The sequence below is a fragment of the Lutra lutra genome, chromosome 16 (genome assembly GCF_902655055.1).
Source record: "Lutra lutra chromosome 16, mLutLut1.2, whole genome shotgun sequence".
NCBI classification, from domain to species: domain Eukaryota; kingdom Metazoa; phylum Chordata; class Mammalia; order Carnivora; family Mustelidae; genus Lutra; species Lutra lutra.
This window is the reverse complement of record NC_062293.1, coordinates 17,532,770-17,552,369: the sequence shown is the minus strand read 5'-3', so window position 1 is coordinate 17,552,369 and position 19,600 is coordinate 17,532,770. Positions and strand designations below refer to the sequence as shown.

Here is a 19,600-nt window from a genome sequence, read left to right as displayed (position 1 = left end):
ACGCAGACGCATCAGTCAATGCGGGGGGTCCACTGGCCAGGAAGGATTTGGCCCCTTCTACCCTCCCGAAGCCCACCCCCACTGGTCAGGGCAGTAGTACCCTGGTGTGGCCATGGGGAAGTTCACGGTGGGGACACCCTCACCTTGGGTTGAATGCTCTAGAACTAAAGTTGTCTTTCTCACTCTTGTCTACATGTTATGACCTTAGACAACCCTTAAAACTCCTCATGCCCAGGGTGCACCCCAGGCCAGTTACATCAGATCAGGGTAGGACCCACACGGCATTTTTAAAAGCTCCAGAAGGAATCCCCATAGAGCCAAGGTTGAGAACCCTGTGCCAGAAGGACATGGGAAGTCGGGGGTGGGGACAGAGGTAGAGTGTGGCCCCAGGGGGTTCCTACGGCAGGGAACTTACCACCTGCACTAGAGGGCACCAAGGACCTACCAGGTTCCCTTCCCCCATCTCATCTCCCTCCAGTCCCATGTGCCACATGAAATGAATGGACATAAAAAGGGAGGTAGGAACCAACACACATTTTGAGGAATGTTTTCCATGCTTGTTTACAATAATGTCCACGTGCTGAGGGAAAGACTGAACGGAAGGGGAGTCTGAAAATCAGAACTAAGATTTCAGGTCTTTTTTGGCCGTATCCTGAGAGCCCCAAGGAACAGCCCAGAGCCACTACTGGGCAGAGAATTTTGTATCTAAAAGGAACCAAACCAAGTGTATGGCTGTTTCCTCCCCTTCCAAACATACCGGGCCTCAGGGCCAGAGCCTGCCACTGGGCAGCCCAGCCACAGATAGGGTTATGCCGCCCCTTTGTGGCGAAGCCCAAGTACAGCATCCATTCACCACTTACAGAAACTTACCCCACAAATCCTCTCTGCCCCTCATTAAGGAAAATACTTTAGGACAGAGAACCTGCCCTTGTGAGGCACAAGTAATTTACAGCCTATTCTCAATCCTGGCATACTGCCTACATCCCCTTCCCCCCATCTCCGACACGGGAAGCACCTCGGTGCCATGGTTATGAACTTGGGCTATGAAGCCAGACAGATGTGTGGCCTGGAGAAAGTCACTACATCTCAGCCTCTTGCACAATGGGAATAACACAGGACGTGATCTGGAGGGTTTGTGAAGAGCAGAGGGGTGACCCAGGAGAATAACCATACCTGACTTCCAGTAAGGGCCACACACAAGCTAGCAGTATTAAGGGTCTGGGTTTTCCTCTGAGCAAACGACAACCCCACCTGCACTAAGACAGTAACAGATCCTGCTTCTCTTTTTGCTCTGGCTGCTGGGGCTCTGAACCAGACCCAGAAGAGTTCTGGAAGGGGTCGTGACCCGCATTTGGGTTTTTCTCCTTAGTAATGACACTCTACTCTGATTTGCTCTCGGTCCTCATTTCTTCCTTTTGCATTGTTCTAGTTCGTTCCTGCAAATCTCCTCAAATCTTTTCTGGAATAAGACAGAATATAAACAAATGAGACTTTATTTTGGACTTGATAGGTTTTGCTCTTTATACATATATGCCCACCTAGTTCAGTATTTTCAAATGAGATCATCTTTGATTAAGACAAATGCCTTCTAAAAGTCTAAAAGACAGTGGTTCCAAAATACACACATCAGAACTACCTTCGAGGCTTGAAAAGCACTCTACTTGAGAAGGTTTGGGATAGGCCCCAGGAATCTATCATTTCAGAAAAGTTTTCCAGCTGCTTCTAAGGCAGCCAGCCTAGGCCCTGGCCATGGAGCAGTGTTTGAGAATCTCTAGCCTGGAAACTATATAAAAGGAGTCATTAGTTATAAAAGGTAATTTTCTAAGTAAAGTAACAATCTCAACTTTATTTAACTGACGTGTTTCAAAAACAACAGGTGTGAATCCAAATGTGCAAATCAAACCCACCTAAATCCATCAGGGCAAAAGACTTTTCGGGAAATCCCAGCAGGGAAGTCTCATCTAAAAATCAAGACTCTCCTACTTACTTGGGTCTTTGAGTTTGGTTTTTCTTAAGGTGGTCGCTCCACGGAATGAAGATAATCCCAAGTTCTTTGACAACCCACCCACGTCCAAATCCTATACAAGGTCAAAGATGCTGTCCCCTGGACATTCTCGCACCTGCCTGACTTCAGACTTCACCCCAGCTCCACTAGAGGGTGCTCCTTCCCTGGCCTGGAACCCTTCCCTGGGTTGTGGTGGTGGGGGGGGTTGGTGCTGCAGAGACAGGAGCACCGAGTTAGGCCAAGGTGTGTTTCTCGCAGGACTCTGAAAGCCAGCTTGTGCCATCTCAGGGCCCCTGGGTCTCCAGAAATGCTGTGACTGCTGTTCCTTAGTCCCAGGCAGTAAAGACCCATGAACTCCCTTCCTAACTTTTATTACAAAGTAGGGAGAGTGGCTCTCAAAGTACAGCAGGACAGAAAGCCTTACTTCTGGTTCACCCAGACCTGTACTCACTGGGGAGGCAAGTGTGGAAACACGCTGGTGCACACTACAAACATATCGATCACATCGGCACTGCGGGGTGGGGTGCCGGGGGAGTTTCTGCGCCCGGCCCCTGCCCTGAGTCCAGGTCTGCGGGGCTTCGTTGTTCCTCATGCACCCTCCTCTAAAAGCTGCTCTTTGGCAGGATCCTCAGATGCCCAGGGAACAGGACAACTGGGTCTGTGCAGTTTAAAAATCCACTTTATGGAACCGTTTTTATGGACTGCTAAGGATCCCTGCGTGGGCCGGGGTGCTGGGCGTGCAGGAAATTTCACCTCCCCGAAGTCAGATCTAGGTCTAAAGATGCTGACTCTTGTCTACCTTCCAGGCCACCGTTCTCACTCTGGCAGGGCTCGCAAGCCACAGGTTCCCCCTTCTTCGGACATCCAGGGCCCCTGCTTAGCGCAGAGGGGTAAGAGCAACGGAGAGCCCAAGTGTGAAATCAGCCCCAGGGAAAATGCATGTTAAAAATCTGTGATAATGAAGACACATTCGCCAGAAGGTATGCCTGGAGGACCAACACTGCTGCACAAACAGGGGGAGGTAAGAAGAGAGGTGAACTGGAACACACAGAAGAGGAAGAGAAGACAGGTGACCATCCAGGTGACAAAAAAACAAACACAGGACGCAGGTGGGGCAGGACAAGCCCAGGCACAGTTAATACTGACCAAGGTTCCAGTTCTGGGAAATGCCGAGTGTTATTTTATGTCCTGCCATAAGGCTACTGAGCCCAGGGCGTGGTAGGGCCTGTGACAGGTGAAAACACATGCTGACCGGGTCCTTCTAGCAGCTGCAGTGCCTGGCCATGACACAGAGGCTGGCTTTACCATCAGTTCCACACTACAGCAGGTACTGGTACAGCCCTATCCGGGATTGGTCAGACAAGGAAAAAGGTCCCAGTCCCTAACAAAAGAGACTCTACAGGACACGAGGGACGTCTCCATGGTGGCCCCTGCCCATACCAGCTGGGCAGAATGGGGGTCTGGCTGGCAGCTACTAGATTTCAGAGAAGGGAAGAGAGCCAGAGAATCAGAGACACTAAAACTAGAAAAGATACCCTAATGGACCCAACACTAACCTTGGAGCAAAGTGACTTTCTTGGGGGCAGAGGCCCACCAGAGCCTGAGGGTGACGCCAGGCTACAGTCCTGGGAACTACAAAGCCACCCATTCTATTAACCTCTGGGGAAAGAGAAAAAAAAAAAAAATCAGTGATTAGGGTCTTCGGTCTCAAGACCGAACATTCTCAGGGAATAACACTGGCCTCACTTTAGAAAGGACCGACACTGAACCACTTTAATGTGGAAAATCTTACTTGCTGTCTTCAATAGCATCAGTGCCTCTGTCTCCTCTAGGTGGCTGCTTCCAAGGAAAGGGTGACAAGTATTGGCAGTTAGTCATCTGCATGTCACTGGGGGTTGGGGGGGAGCTAGTAGCAAGGGCAGGGAAATCCATGTGCTACAATGACGCAGGGAAAGAAGACCTCTTTCCCCTCCTTTGTTTTGCTTCTGCTCTGACCGACCCATTAGGAGCCAGAACGGCCAGGTGATGTCAAAGTAGACAGTCCTATCTGCAGGGCTCATGACGAAAGCCTTCCCAGGGTGCACATCAGCTACACGGACAAAACCGACAAAGCCATCCTTTCCCTCCTCCTTCCTTCTTCACCCCTTCCCCTTATGTCACTTCCTTCCCCCAAGTAAGGGCAAGAAAGAGAGAGAGAGAACGGGTACTTCTTTCATTTCCTAAGGACCGTGCATCTTGGTGGCACTCACTTCCCCCTCCGAGGTATCACAGAACACAGAGCAGGTTTGAAACCTCCATGAGGTTACAGATCACAATGACTTGCAAGTGGTCTTCACAGTGAAGAAGGGCATACATTTCGGAAGGCAGCCTCCGGGCCCCCCGTCTCGCTCTCGCACACACTCTCACACGGACCCTCGCGCGGTGGGAGCGATGCGCAGCCGCGGGGTGTAACTGGCTCACGTCAGGTACTGCACCACGAGGAACATAACCACACAGGTGAGCAGCATCCCACCGATCATGAAGTACTTGTCCTGGAAAGCCCGCTTCTCAATGAGCCGCATCACTGTGTTGGACAAGCCCAGCATGTTGGCAATGTCGAGGATCTTCTTCTGAGTCCCCTGAAGCAGAGAGGCAGAGAAAGAAAAACGATCAACTCATTTTTGCCAAAGAGTGGGACTTTACCAATACGCAGTCTCCTGGTCACGCCTGAAGTATATGAAAAGCAGCATTAATCAGAAACAGATCCACGCTTATGCTCTGATGACTTTTGATGGAGGTACCAGAGCAAAGCAAGGAGGCAAGAAAAGTCTTTTCCACCAATGTCCTGGGACACTAGACTCTAGCACACATATGTATCACGGACACATATACACACATCTCCTACGTATCTGATACGTGGCTTACGTGAGAAGAGTCTCAACTCAAATTATGCACAAAAATGAATTTGAGATGGATCACAGAATTAAACATAAAGCTTCTAAAAGAAAACAGGAGAAGAGCCAAACACTGGGAACAATCCAGGAGTACATCAACCAGAGAATGGGTAGACAATGTTCAGTGAATCGGCGTAATGGGGATACTACCTGACAATAAAGAGAACCTAAAGATTGACATGGAACAATGTGGAAGAGCCTGGAAAACACTCCCGAGAGGAAGAAGCCACACTTCCAAATACATCTATATGAAGTTCAGTAACAGGCAAAACTACTTTATGGCTGCCTGGAAGGAGGGGTCGCCTGGCTGGCTAAAGCAGGAGGGACTGTCCAGGGCTGATGGAAATGGTCTCTGTCAGGACAGAAGTGTGAGTTACAAAGGGTGTGTGTTTGCCAAAATTCAATGACCCGCACAAATCAGATCTGTACACGTGCAAGTACATTATACCTCAAGAAAAATTTTTTACATTGGAATGTTTTATGTATTTTTTTTAAAAGGGCAACATCAAAAAACTCTTCCTCTGCTCCCTAACTCCAAAATCCTGGCTGTCAGCCCGTTCACCTTGTAGAATAGAAACCTCTAGGATTCTTTGGCATGTAACATGTGGGCCAACATCCATGTTTACCAAACGGTCTGACATGGGTGATGTGGAATGACAGACACCAACACAGCGACCCCTTACATAAACGCTACCAAAACCAAAAGGGTATTTACTCCTAAATCAATAGCCCACACCACCCAGCCTGCCCTTCCTCTCTGCTAAGTTTTGCTCATAAGCACACTCAATTTCTTATGAAGTAACAAGTATAAACGACTCCTGGGGCAGACCCTAACCTCCTTCCACGCACCCCACCCACTGTAACCTTACGATGGCATCTGCCCTAATGCCCTCCACGGGTCTTTTAAACGAAGAATGCATTAATGAGGAGAGAAGAGGCAGAAGTGAAAACAACACGAGGCATCACAGACAGGAATTCAAAACCCAGGTTCAGCCCAGACAATGACGAACGAGCCTCACAGAGAGGGATCTCTCAAGTACGACCTCTCGAGTCCAACTTTACTGTTGGCTGAGGAGGGTTTTTTCCATGACAGTGATGGTAAAATTTAGGTCTCACTAGGCTCTGCTTAACTGAGAGCAGGTGATTTCATCACTGTATGAAGCGCCCTATCAAGCTTCTAAAATCACCTGAAAGTGAACATAAATTTAAAAAAGAAAAAAAAAGTATTCCTTTCCAACCACAAATTTCTCCAGATCACAGCTCAGTTCCTTCATGCTCTCCACTATGTTCCTTCCCAATGGTTTAGATGGAAAACCCCTAATGGGAGCGGGGTTGGAGGTGGGTGGTGGAAATCAAGAGACAAGAGACAGGTAGGCAGTAGTAGGTGCACAGAGGAAAACAAATTAGAAACCTCACATTCCAACCCCACCCGCCTCGCAGGCTTCCCGGCACTTCTTTCTGGGGACAGCTTGGACTCCCCTGTGACACCAGACTTCACTGGGAAGTAAATGCTGGCTTCAACCAGAAGCCTCAACTAACCCCCACCAGGTCGATGTTAGCGCGACTTGGTGAGTCTTGTCCTAAAAAGGGTTTTCCAGGGGCGCCTGGGGGCTGAGTTGGTTAGCGTCCAACTCTTGATTTTGGCTCATGTCATGATCTCAGGGTCATGAGATCGAGCCCCTGAGAGGCACGGGGCCTGCTGAAGATTCTCCCTCTCCGTCTCCAAGCCCCCCTGCCCCCACCCCCTGCTCTTGCGCACACTCTCTTAACTTTAAATAGACAAAAGGGTTTTACTGTTTTTCTGGGATATGGGCAGTTTTCTAAAGAAAGGGCTGATGAATCATCATGTATCAGTTGTGATTACCGCAGGTGGCTGCTTGGAAAGAGGGCACCTGTGAAGCTATTGGAGACCACGCTTCCAGACCATCAGAAGCCCCGTGGCCAGCGACAGGAGGACAAGTGTCCCTCAACAGCCCGCCTGACCTTGTCCCCAGTAAAGATGGCCGGGGCTATTCGGCTCCCTCCAAAAGTCCTGCAGAGCTGACAGGCTCAACGCCGTCCAACAAAAACTAAGATAAAGCTCACACTTCCGAGTGACTGTTTCTCACAGCTCAGTGGCTGGGAGTGCTGCGTTCACAGGGGACCACACCCTGATAACAGGCTCGGCCCACACCCCATTATCCATCAGGGCTGATACAGGAAAAGGGCTGAGGCAGAAACACCAGGACTGACATCAGAATCTGTGTAATGTTTCTATAAACCACTCCCGGGGGGGGGGGGGCAGCATTGGGGGGGCAGTTTGAGTCTCAGCCAATGAGGCAGGGCTTCTAGAAACACCTGTGACTAAGGAGAGTGCTGTGGGTCAGCACCCGGTGCTCTAGAACTGGTGACCAGGTGCTGGTCAACCAGGGCGGCCCTAAGACCCCACCAGCGGGGGATCAGTTACAGGAGCACAAAAGGTCTCGGTTTCAAGGTGGTCCACAGCGGGGGCTCTCCGGGAAGCCGCAGGAGGGGGAGGCACCATGTACAGCCGCATCTACCGTCTTAGACTCATGGATTCTGTCATCTCTAAAACCGGAATTTCTTGGTCTTATTGGTTCCTTTCGTGGCAGCCACTTTCATGATGGGTTTGGTAAATGGAAAAGGACCTAGTTACCAAGAGAGGCCAAATTAGGTTTTGCTGTGAGTGCAAGAAATAGCTACTGGCGAAGGGAGCGTGGTGACCTGTGGCCTCACAATGATTCAGCTCCAACAGAAGGATCCCAGACTCCGTCAAAATCTCAGAATGCGAGGATATGGAACCACAATGTAAACACAGGTACCAAACTATTGGATGAGGCCAAAACCAGGGGCCTCTTCCCTGTCCCCCAGAAGGGCCCCCACCTTCAAGGTCAGTCTCTGGGCCCTCAGTCCCTCCAGAATACTGTGCCCTCCTCCAATGAGGTCATCCATGCCGTGGTGAATTTTCTGGAGGGAGGAGTTGAACTGCAGCGACTCATCCATTGGGATGGTGGTGTCAGAGTCCTGTGGGAGAGACGCAGGCACCGGGTTAGCGCTGCAGGCTGGTCAGCTCCTGGGCTCCCGCAATACCTGGACGCTCTGCCTTTCGGCCAAGGCCAAGTCGGAGGAAGAGCAGAGGGACTAACACAAGAATCAAGGTGCCTCAGAGAGAGGAAAAACCCAAGACCTGGGGTGGCCTCTGCTCGCGCCCAGGAAGAACAGCTTTCCTCCGACTTGGCACTCTGCGGAGGAAGGTCGCACCCAAGGTCCGTCCATTCCTGCCTCTCCACCGGCTCCACCGTGACCACTGCTTAGGGAAAAGCATCAGTCCTTCAAGGCCTCGCTGGCCTTCTCCTAAAGGCTTTCTCTGACTACTTCTCTAGGAATTTAGCTGGTTCCCCACTTCCTCTCCTTGGCTTTCTCTGAACTCAGCACTAAATGTTCACTAATGTTTGCTAGATGGAGACTCAGGATAGAGAAGCCCGGGCTTCCCGTCGAAGGCCTAACGGTGGCCTGAATGGGACAATTCTCCTAAGCAGGCAAGAAAGGGCTGTAAAGAAGGGGAGGGAGGGAAGACGGACACAATGATCAAGCGGTTTCCACTCTGCGCGTGCGCTACCCTGAATTCACTTAATCCTCATTCTAACATGACGACATGGTTACTACAGTGTCCCCATTTTAGAAGAAACGGAAGCCGAGAAGTGGAGTAGCTTGCCCGAGGCCATGGTGAGCTGCTAAGTCCGGCGGGGCCTGCAGCCCACTAGTGAATGCGGAGCCTGGCCCCCTCTTAACCCTGAGATCGGTCCTGGGGCTCTCAGTTTACACCACAGGGGACTGTATACAGAAGTCATTTGGGACTGGCCGTGCTTCCATTCTCTCCTGCCTCCTGACCACGGCACACTCTTCGGTCTGGCAAGCTGTGCCCTTCTCACCTCTTTCAATCACCACCAAGAGGCTACACCCCCTCTCCTCTGCTGCACAGGTTCGGAACCATTTCTCACGCACCTGCACTCTGTCCCCGCAGCTCGCACAGGAGCACCTCATAGGGAGGAGCCCCGGCCCGGGTTTTTTTTATGAGCTTTACTCTCGGCATCTTCCACAGCGTTCTGCACACAGCCAACGCTCGCTCGGCAGGGGCTGGGGGGCAGACACAGGACTCCAGGGTTTGAATGAATCAACGAATGTCCCTTTCTCATTTGACAAGCATCAGCAGAATGCCTTTTATATGCAAATCGTTCTTACCCTCTAACAGCTAATGAGCATTGACCAGTAAGTAGTTCATCTGGCAAGTCAGTTTGTGCTAAGGACGCCCTGTGCACTGCAGCTCACCAAGCTGGTAGGCAACAAGAGTAATTCTGAACTATTGTCCCTGGCCTTAAAACAGGCCTGAAGACCCAACGCCATGACTACCAAAGGCCCACACACCTTTCAGTGTGCTGTATAGTTCATTATACTTCTGAAAGGCAGCTATGAAAACGTAAAAATACAAAAAAAAAGGAAAGGCCACTATGCTTACAGCTCTACCACCAACACGTCCTCATTGTGTTGTCGGATTATTAATCACCGATATGTGACTGCTTACCCTAGAGGAGCAAAAACTATGCAGGCATATTCTGGAACACTCCGCAAACTTTATTGCCAGTGGGGACACGGGAAAGAAACAGATGCCTGTGAAACATGGATTGATCTGAACTCTGACAGGCAGAGAAAGCTAAGACCTCATTAGAAAATGAAGAGAAAATGACCACCAAGCCCACCTCGCCGGGTGGAAACATCGGCTATAGGACATGAAAAAGGCCAGTGTGCTCTACAGCCATGTGCAGGAAATGATCCTATAGACACTCAAGGGCAGGGCCAAGGGTGTCCCCAAAATCAAACATGCACACCAACAGGCCACTTTCGAACAGGCTCAAAGTTAAGTAATCCGTCCAAAACAAAGTATGTGTCTGTTAACGAATTCCTCCAAATTGCTGCTCAGACTTGGGGCAAAAACATTTCCATGTGTCCGACCCTGGAGTCACGCACAGACATGGCACAGCGACAAGCACTTCCAGAAGGCAGCTTTGGAATGTTGCCCTCCTGATAGACCATCTCCATTCTCATCACCGGCTCTATCTGATCAGAAAAAAATCGCTTCCACCATGTGAACTTCCACCTTTCGGTCGAACCATTTTGACCTCGGTCATTTTCCCCTCTGCCCATTCCCTCGACATGACTGCTTCCTTTTCGGGCTTTTGTATTAGCAAAGGAGATTCCCTGTCTAGGTCTCGTGTGAGTGGCAAGGCACGAAAGCCTCTGTCATTTCCGTTTAGGCTCCTCCTCCTCCTCAGGGGGCTTCAGACACCCCCTGGAAAGGATGAAGCTCCAAGACCCCCGCCGCAGTGCGAGGGAACTGCCACGGACCCGCGGATCCCCACCCCAGAGCCTGGCTTACGTTGGTGGTGAACGTGCGAGACAGAAGCTCCTCTCGCTGTCTTTCCTGCTGTTCCCTGGCGTATCGCCGATGCTGGAAGTTTCGGAGAGCGGTCTGCAGGTGCTGGACATCATACTTTAACTGGTCAACACGACTGGAATTGATGGAGAGAGATTACATTGCAGGAGCCCGGGGCCGCACACTTGCTGTGGCCAGGCGTTGTATTCAAGATGTCTCCTAGCTTCTCCCTACACCGCTGCATGTTACCCCCGCCAAAATCATCTGATTTTGAGGGAGGATGATGAGAATAAGAGCAGCAGCCTGTGGTTCCAGTTGGGTGTAGCCCACGAGACTCCAGCAGCTTTCCTTAAGCATCTGCTGGTCTCTGAGTCTGGATGCCTGACAGGGAACAGGTGACAGGAAGCAGGCTCAAGGACCTCTCCCTGACCTTCTACGGGTTGTATCACTTTCCAAGAAGAAGCCCAAGGGCATCTTTCCGGTAAAGCATCAACAAAGTTTCATAAAACTTCTGGGAGCAGGGGCTGGGGTGGAGGTGGTGAGGGGGGTTTCAATTCAATTTCATGGGGGGGTATCAAACATGAGACCGGCATTTCATTATAAACAGACTGATTCAAGTGATTAAGGGCAAGATTTCATTTCAACCCAAGAAGGCAGCGGGAACCAAAGGCCAGAGCCAACCTCTCTGACGGCAGTACACTTCAAGAGGCCTGGGTCTGGTCAGAAAAACAGCACTGGATGTAAAATTTCCAAACGACCCAATGTGAGGAGACACGAGGCTTCTGAGCCGCTAACCTCACAGGGTTTTTAATTCTGAGGAAGCATCACTGAAATGGAATCGTGCCCTTTAGGAAAACTGTATCTTTACAGAGTCTCAGTTTTTCAATCTGTAATGGATTTTCAAGAATATTCGCCAGCCTCCCCTGATGGGCTGAGGGTATCAGAGCACTCACAGTTTGGCATTCTGTCTTTTGTTAGGGGGCTCCTTGCTGGACAGAATCTCCAGACGTTCTAGATGGCTGAATATCTGGTCTATGCTTGCTTGGATTTCATTCTCTACTACTGCACCGAAGAGAAAAAAAGAATAATTGCCAGAAAAGAGACAGTGAACTGAAATGAGAGGGATGCATTAAACACATCTTTTTTCCATATCCAATAAATTCAAAGAAACACCTCTTAAAGGGAGAAAAACGCACATACCAGTGAGTAACTGGAAAAACTTCAAGTTATACTAAGTGACTCTGTAAATGTTGTTCTAAACACAGACACACACACACATATACATAGCTGTTAGAGCCCTAACAATGCCAATTTTTTAAAAAGCTAGATAAATCTACAGAAATAAATTTCTTGACTTTAGAAATGAAATATTTTAAGCAAAATGCAATATCGTCTGAAACAGAATGAGGTCTCTTTTCCCTTGAGATTATTCTCAGATACGAGTTATAAATATCTAGTCAAAAGGCTACCAAGTGAATTCCCTATAGTAATGAGGTTAAAAGAAAAAAAAAGCAAAGGGGAAGATTAGTGTGTGAAAGACAGACACCCACTCCCGGAAGGCTTTCCGTAAGACTGGGCAGACTGATGCTGACATTCCCAGATAGACCAAATACCACTAGGAAAGGCCCAGGAAAGATTCTACAGAGGTAAAGATATGATAAATACACTCATTTCCCTTATTCCTTTTGATAAACGGTCAAAATGCCCGCTTTTCCATTTTTAATCGTGTGACAGTGGAAATACTGGGAAGGCAAACAGAGCCCGTGGACACTAGTCTGGGCACAGGAGAGCACCCAGACCACTTGCCCCAGAACTGTCCAGCCTACAGCTAACATACACAGTTTTGATGAGAACAAGGTGGGCATAGAACCCAGAGATGCGTTGGAAGCTGTGGAAAAGAGGCACGAGCGGACAGAATCGGGCATGCTGACAGCCGGGCAGGGAGGTGAGGGGGTGGCCTCCATGGCGTGTGGGGAACCAGTGGAGCCTATCCAACCAGCTTTGAGAGACAACCTTTTCTTTTGACAGCAAAGAAACTACAAAACAAAAAACAGCACTTGTCTCCATAGAAACCTTGGTGTGGGAACTGAACTAATTAATATTGCTATTTGTTTCTGAGTAATCCTCCTAAAAAGCCACAGCCCTCAGCTTAGCAGAAATGACCAATTCCAGTTAAACATCTCCGAATTGGTATGGAGTACATTCCTCTAAGGGCTTGGTAATTAGATTAAGATAGATGGAGGAGAGAAGAACGTCCATTCCCATAGGGGCATGTCAGGTTGAGTGGAGGGGTAATGGGGGATAAGACTTGTGGGATTCCGCAGGGAGCAATCAGGGAAGTCAGGGACTTTGCCAGAGGGTTTTTCTGTCCACCCTAACAACAGAACTCATTCTGCGTTGAATCATTAAGCTCCTGAGGCAGAAATGCGGTCAGGAAACCCAGCCCATTAGCACCGTGTCATCAGAGAAAGGACTCTGGCCTCCATAGTTAATTACTCACAGTGCAAAGACTGCTTGTCTGCCGTCTCCAGGCGTCCCATGTGAGACTGGATCTCGTGGACCTGCCTATCAAAGGAAGAGAGAGGAAATGAGTGAGACGGGAGTAATCAACAGTGCTTCGGTCAGGAAAGACACGTTTTCTGATGCCAACATGTAACTGATCTAAATTGACAGCATCGCTGAACTGTAAAATTTGTAAGTGGCACTTTAGGCCACACGTTTTGGCAGGGTTTCTAATATTTTAACATGAATATTAAATAATAATTCCGACCAGCAGCATTTATCGGACGCTTGGCGCATCTAAGACATTCTGCAAAGTCAATAACCCCACGAGGAAAGAACCATTATCATCTTCATTTTGTAAATAAGACAACTGAAGCCCAGAAAGGTTATGTAGCTTGTTCAAGGTCACACAGCGAGTGATAAACCTCAATCTGGACCCAGCCAATCCCACTCTCTGTTCTTTGACCCAATGTACTGAGCACTGGCCTATACTAGGGAGAGTCAAAGGGCAGGACAGATATAATCCTTGTCCTTGAGAAACAATGTAATTAGGAATGAGAGGCCAGAGAGACATGACAAGTCCCAAGAAGAGCTGAGAGAGCACTCATACACAAAAGTATAAACAAAAAGGAAGCTGAGGAACAGTGGTGCCAAGCAATCTGGGGGGTACTGGGGGGGTGGCAGTGGTGAAGCGAGTTCCAAAGATCATTCTGAAGATGGGAGACATGATCTGGTGAGAGAAGAGATGAAGAAAACGATATGTAAAATGGCATGTCATGTAGATTACAAGCAGGGTGTCTGGCCTGAGAGTTGGGGTCGGGGGCTGAGGGGAGCCAGGGAAGAAGGGATGAGGCGATTAGCTGGAGAAAATGATCAGAGAAGGTCCTGAAAGATAGGGATCTCCTGTTTGGTAAACATCTTTCCCTGGCAATATCAGGTGATAGCTATCTCGTTTGGAAATGCAACCCTGGGCCCTGGCTCTCTAGCATGGCCCCAGACATCAGGCCCTAGGGCGCTCTCCAGAGGCTCCCCTGGACTTGGCCAAGGTCACCCTCGGAGCCCTTCCTAGCGGCCTCTGTGATCAGGCCTGGAATATTGCTTATGCTGTCCCCGACAACCACCTGCTGGGGCTTCTGGTCTCACCACCTTAGAGGCACAGCGAAGGAGTCTGCTGCGCTCTTGTATCATCGCCAACCCTTGTGGGAAGGGTCAGCAGCCATCCTCCACCACGGGCACCACAAACAGTGAACCCAAACTGACCAATGCAAGCAAAGGAGCCCAAATTTGGTTTCAACTTCCTCTTGTCTTTTCCAGGGCTTTCCTGCAACCTCTAAACGTGACCCATGCGCCAGAAGCAAGGCCAACTCTCTAATGACTCTGAGTGTACTGGGTGAGACCCATGGCCCAGGGAGGAAATTAGAAATCACTACCAGAGATGGAGGGACCAGACGGCAACTCCAGTAAGGAAAGCGTGACAGTTTAGAATGAGGGTGCGTGGAGATCTGGAGGCAGATGTAGGAATTTGGCTGGACTTAACCAACATCTGGATCAGGGTTCCCACAAAAGCAGCAGTCGAGGACCGCACGGCAATGCTGATGAAAAGGAGAATTAGGATTTCACAGAAGGCCTGCGTGCAGGCAGTGAGGTGGATTTTCGAGGGTAGCTTCACAGAGCAAATCTGAAAATTAACATAATAAAAGGGGGGGCAAAGAATACCCAAGACAACTCTGAAGTAAGTATGAGAGAGATGACCAGTCCCACCTGCTACAAGCACTCATTAAAAAGTCGTAATAATAAAACCAATACAGTAGCAGTGCAGAGACAGACAGACAAACCCTGACCCCAACGCTGACCCAAGAGCAAAGAACTAAGGCTAGAAAGAGTCTTCCGTGTTTGGGGACTCGGTGACATGAATGAGTGGGGAAAAAAAGTGACTACAATCAATGCCAAAGGCTTGGTTGGTTATGCATGTAGAAGACGGTATCTCACATAATACACAAAAATAAACTCAAGATGGTTCAAAGCCCAAATGGGAAAAAGCGAGGCTTCAAAACTTTCTGAAGAAACTCATGAATTCTGCCTCTGAAACTGATAATACACTAGATGGTAATTAATTGAATTTAAATTAAAAAAAAAAGGCTTTCTGAAGAAAACACATGTATGTATTATGTATTATGATTCGGTTTATGTATTATGTATAATACATAATGTGTATTATGTATAATACATAATATGTATTATTTATTATGATTTGGGTTAAAGAATTTCTTAAACAAGACAAACAACAAAACTATCCCCCAAACCTCACAAACCACAAGGCTAGTAAATCTGACTACGTTAAGGAACCTCTCTATAGCAAAAGCACTATTTAAAAAAAAAAAAAAAAAAAAAGACAGGCGGAGACTGGAAAGTATATGGACTAGATGAGAAAGGACTAACGTCTAGAACATGTAAGAAAAATGCTGTGAGTCAATAGGAAAAGTCAAACAAAGCACTTGTGTAAATTGGACGACAGACGACTGACCGAAAAGAAAACCCAAATGGTCACTAGATATATAAAAAGATACTCCACTTGACTAGTCATCAGGAGAACGCAAATTAAAAATAATGAGATATTGCATTTCTCCCACTGGATTGACAAGTATTTTAAACTGTAAGGATGAGGGTTTCATGGCAGGCTACATGATGGTACCCAAGGAATGCTAGGGAAGGTTCCCAGCGTTCTACCACAGGACTGTCTCTAGCTCTATGTTTTGTTCATATTTTTTTTAAAGAACCAAGTTATGTGGGGAGGGAGACAAACCATAAGAGACTTAATCTCACAAAACAAACTGAGGGTTGCCGGGGGGAGGGGAATAGGGAGAGGGTGGTTGGGGAGGGTACGTGCTATGGTGAGTGCTATGAAGTGTGTAAGCCTGACGATTCACAGACCCGTACCCCTGGGGCTAATAATACATTATATGTTAATAAAAAATAAAAAATTATTTAAAAAACCAAGTTATGCTTATGAAATTTGCACATGACTCTGTGCTATAATGAGTGATTAGGAAATTGTACCACAAAACAAGATTAACATTTTTCATTTAGGCCAAAATAGTAAGATGAAATTGGTCAGGGATGAAAAGTATTTTGACTTGAGACTTTTTTTAAAAATCTGATATATGCTATCAAATGGCACTTCATTCTGGGAACCATCTGTTAAAGGACCCTGTCTATCAAAGGTTTCTCCTAATGGAAGATGAATGAACAAGATGACCAGGAAAGAGTCTAGAAGTCAAGTCACGGAGAGGAATGGTCAAAAGAGCTAGTGACAGTAAGGCTCTGAAGAAAGAAAAGGGGGGGGGGACACCTAAATTAAACGGGGCAGCTGGTGCTCTTCAAAAATCTAGAGTTAACATACACAAAGAGGAACGGATTTGTTCTCCACTGCTACTCCTTAAGAAAGATCCAGAGCCAAAAGGTCCAAATTTGAAGGTGACAGATTTCAGCTCGGTGTGCTCTTTTATTTCTCTTAATTTCTGGAGAGTGAGTGAGTGAGCGAGCAAGCGGGCACGTGCACAAGTGAGGGGTGGGTGCAGCAGACAGGGAGAGGGAACTCCAAGCGGGCGTGGAGCCCAACAGCAGGCTCAATCTCACAATCTGAGCTGCAACCAAGAGTTGGACGCCTAACCAACTGAGCCCCTCAGGCACCACCACCCCCACTTTCAGTTCCTAAATTCTATGAAGACAGAGGGAGAGAGGATGGCAACACCCACCCTGTAGACACCCTTTGGGTGGCTGTTAATATTTTCTAAGCTAAAACAGATAAACTTTATTTGTAGGCAAACATTACTGTCTTTTCCCATCTAAGCTCTATCATATTTGAATGAACTAGAAGAGATAGAGCCAAGAAAATGATTCCAATCCCTATATTTCACGCTTGAGATGAAATAAATGCAAAATAACAAAGCAAGTATGAATGGGACGGTGGGAACTACTATATGCCAGGTGGGAAATGTGTTTTAAACTGAACTGGGAACTCAGACAGAACTTGAAGCCAGTAAGGAACAAGTGATACACAGGTATGACTTAGGGGTGTGGACACTAGAAACCGGAAGTGCTAGCCCTGTCCTCGCACGGGGGCCGTGGAGGGCTTGGGTAATAACATAAACAAGCAGAGGGATCTGATAGCAAGTCACTGTTGCCGACTTAAAAAAAAAAAAAAAAAGTCATGGGATGCCTGGGTGGCTCAGTTGGTTAAGCGGCTGCCTTCGGCTCAGGTCATGATCCCAGAGTCCTGGGATCGAGTCCCACATCTGGCTCCTTGCTCGGCGGGGAGCCTGCTTCTGTCTCTGCCTCTGCCTGCCTCTCTGCCTGCCTGTGCTCGTGCTCTCTCTCTCTCTCTAACAAATAAATAAATAAATAAATAAAATCTTAAAAAAAAAAAAGTCTGTAGAAGATTTAGGAAGAATTTTAGAATGTAATTGCTTTTTAAAAGTCCATTAACTACCGTCATCCTCCTTCATATACACCCACTTTGTATCCACACTGCATCTGGTCACTGTGAGTAGGAAACAGTTCTAGAGTTAAGTTACTGGTTCCAAGTTCTGGATCCACTAGGTAGTGGCTGAGGGACCACAAACAAGCAACTTAAATCCTTGGCACTTCCGTCTTAGGTAAAACAGCGTACTAATAATCACAATTATTTAAAGGCTCAGAGACCCAAATGAAGTATGAAACTGCTGTGTAACCTACATAGCATCACATAAACCTTTACTTAAAAGTAGTGGGAACCATCTGGTCATTCTCATCTCCCTGGCCTTGACTCTCCTACAATTAGCCTCTCACCAGAAGGTAAAATCAAAAAAAGGAAGGACTGGTCTTGAGATAAAGTAATGGTTTTTATACTGCTCACCAAAATCACTCAGAGAGCTTGTTAAAAATAGAGCTTCTTGTGTTCCAGACTTAATGAATCAGAATCTCTAGGGATGATAAGATGCAGGGCATTGTATGAGGCTGGACGATATAAGGGACAAGTATGCGCACCTTTACAATCACTGGAATATCAAAAATAGAAGCCTGGCCACTTATTCCTCTATAAATTTCATCCGAATGCAGTACTATTTAAGTGTTTATTCTGATTTTCATCTTTTTTTTTTCACTTGGTGCTCAGGTGGTTCAGGAGTTTTCAAGATACATAACTTTAAAATATTAATCTCAATGTACTTTCAGGGACACGCAAGAGATAACCACAAACTGGGGTCAAAGTTCCAGTACAATTCATATGCTCAGTTACTGCTGTGTCAATTCAGCTACAATCATTAATTTCTGCAACTACAAAAGTTAATTGCTGATGCTCACAGAATTGTGTTTCCTCTTTAAGACATTCAATCACCAGTAATGAAGCTGAAAGGAGCCTCGAAGTTTAACCGGCCCCAAACTAATACTATATAGACCAGAAAAACAAGGCAAAGAAGTCTAGAATCAGAACTCCCAGGTTCAGCACTCGAGGGGAAAGACAGACTATAGAAGAGACAGTCTGTAAAAGACAGACTGTAAAAGACAGGCCTTCCTTAGCATCATGAGAACTGTCATTCTTTTTCCAACTGACTCACAGGTGGAAATTTTAAAGTCCCTTCCTATAATTTTTATATAAGACTAGGGCTTCCAGGGTGAGAGCAAATCCTGTCATTTTAACACCATTACAAATAGTTTCTCTATTTTCACTCGACCAATCAAACACTTCATCATTATGGCCTCTAGTATAAACCATATCAGAATAAAAGGGAAAAAAGTGTAGCAGCAACACTATTAGTGTGAACGAAGAGTAGGGGCTGACAGCATTTAGGAGCTGTGAGCTACAATGAAGCTTAGAATTTCTGACGACCTTAGTCCAATGATGGATCTTTCTAAATTGCTAAAGAAGATTCCATTTGTCCTGCTCATTTACCCTCCATCCCATCTTGTCACATCTTAGATCTTTCTTCGGACGTCTCTTAACTGTTCTAAATAAATAGTAAACTATGTGAAGGGGCTCTGACTCCCCACCAGCTCTACCAACCAAGAGCACCGAGTTGGTAGGTGCTAGACGAAGTAGTATAACCTGTAAGTGTGACTCTCCCTTCTCCTAGTCTACCTGACAGGTAGTCACTGCCTCGGAGATCCCAGGAGCCGTCCGGCCCCACGTCCCCACGCATCAGGCGGGAGACTCTCCATCCGCCGCTGAGCTGGGCATCCCGCCAGAGACTCAGAGCTTCCCCGGGCAGCGCCCCGGCGAAAGGACTCGGCCTCTACAATGGCGGACGCCCCGAGGCCCCACCCAGGGGAGCCGGCCTCGCCCAGCCTGACTGCGCCCCCACCCGTGCCCCAACGCGGCCCTCACTTGTGCGTTTGCTGGTAAAGCGGTTCCATGTCGCCGGCCCCGCCGGGTCCGGCCCTGGCTTCCTCGGAACACGTCCTCACAGCCCCGCTTCCGGCTTCCGGCTTCCGGTCCCAGGACCCGCCCCTCCTGCCGGCCAGGGCTGCCCCCACGCGCGCCTTGCTGGTGGTGTTGGCGAGAGAGGAGGAGGACAAGGGGAGGAGAGCCCCGGACGAGAAGGCCAAGTATAGTCAGAGGGACTGCCACAGATCGGGAACGAGGAAGCATAGGTTTGGGCCGAGGGCGGTCTCCAGCATCGAGTCAGGCATTGGCAAGGGCAGTCGGAGAGGACGGACGTGAGGTCCTCAGAGCCAGGCTGTGGGAAAGCCGGC

At 48.0% G+C, this 19,600-nt stretch overlaps 1 protein-coding gene across 6 annotated transcripts; it reads right to left on the bottom strand.

Annotated features, from left to right (window-relative positions):
• Nucleotides 1-1,477: 1,477 nt before the first annotated feature.
• On the bottom strand, nt 1,478-19,600 carry GOSR2 (golgi SNAP receptor complex member 2). Of its 6 annotated transcripts, none has more exons than XM_047708019.1 (6): nt 19,233-19,349; nt 12,870-12,934; nt 11,323-11,431; nt 10,373-10,505; nt 7,822-7,962; nt 1,478-4,623 (listed from the first exon to the last, which is right to left on the bottom strand). In XM_047708019.1, the coding sequence occupies exons 1-6, from the start codon at nt 19,259-19,261 to the stop codon at nt 4,462-4,464; spliced, it is 639 nt and encodes a 212-aa protein (XP_047563975.1). In that variant the 5' UTR covers nt 19,262-19,349; the 3' UTR covers nt 1,478-4,461. The 6 variants fall into 6 exon arrangements, with proteins under 6 accessions (XP_047563975.1, XP_047563976.1, XP_047563974.1 ...); XM_047708020.1 differs by having other exon boundaries at nt 11,323-11,428; XM_047708018.1 differs by lacking the exon at nt 11,323-11,431 and having other exon boundaries at nt 19,233-19,550.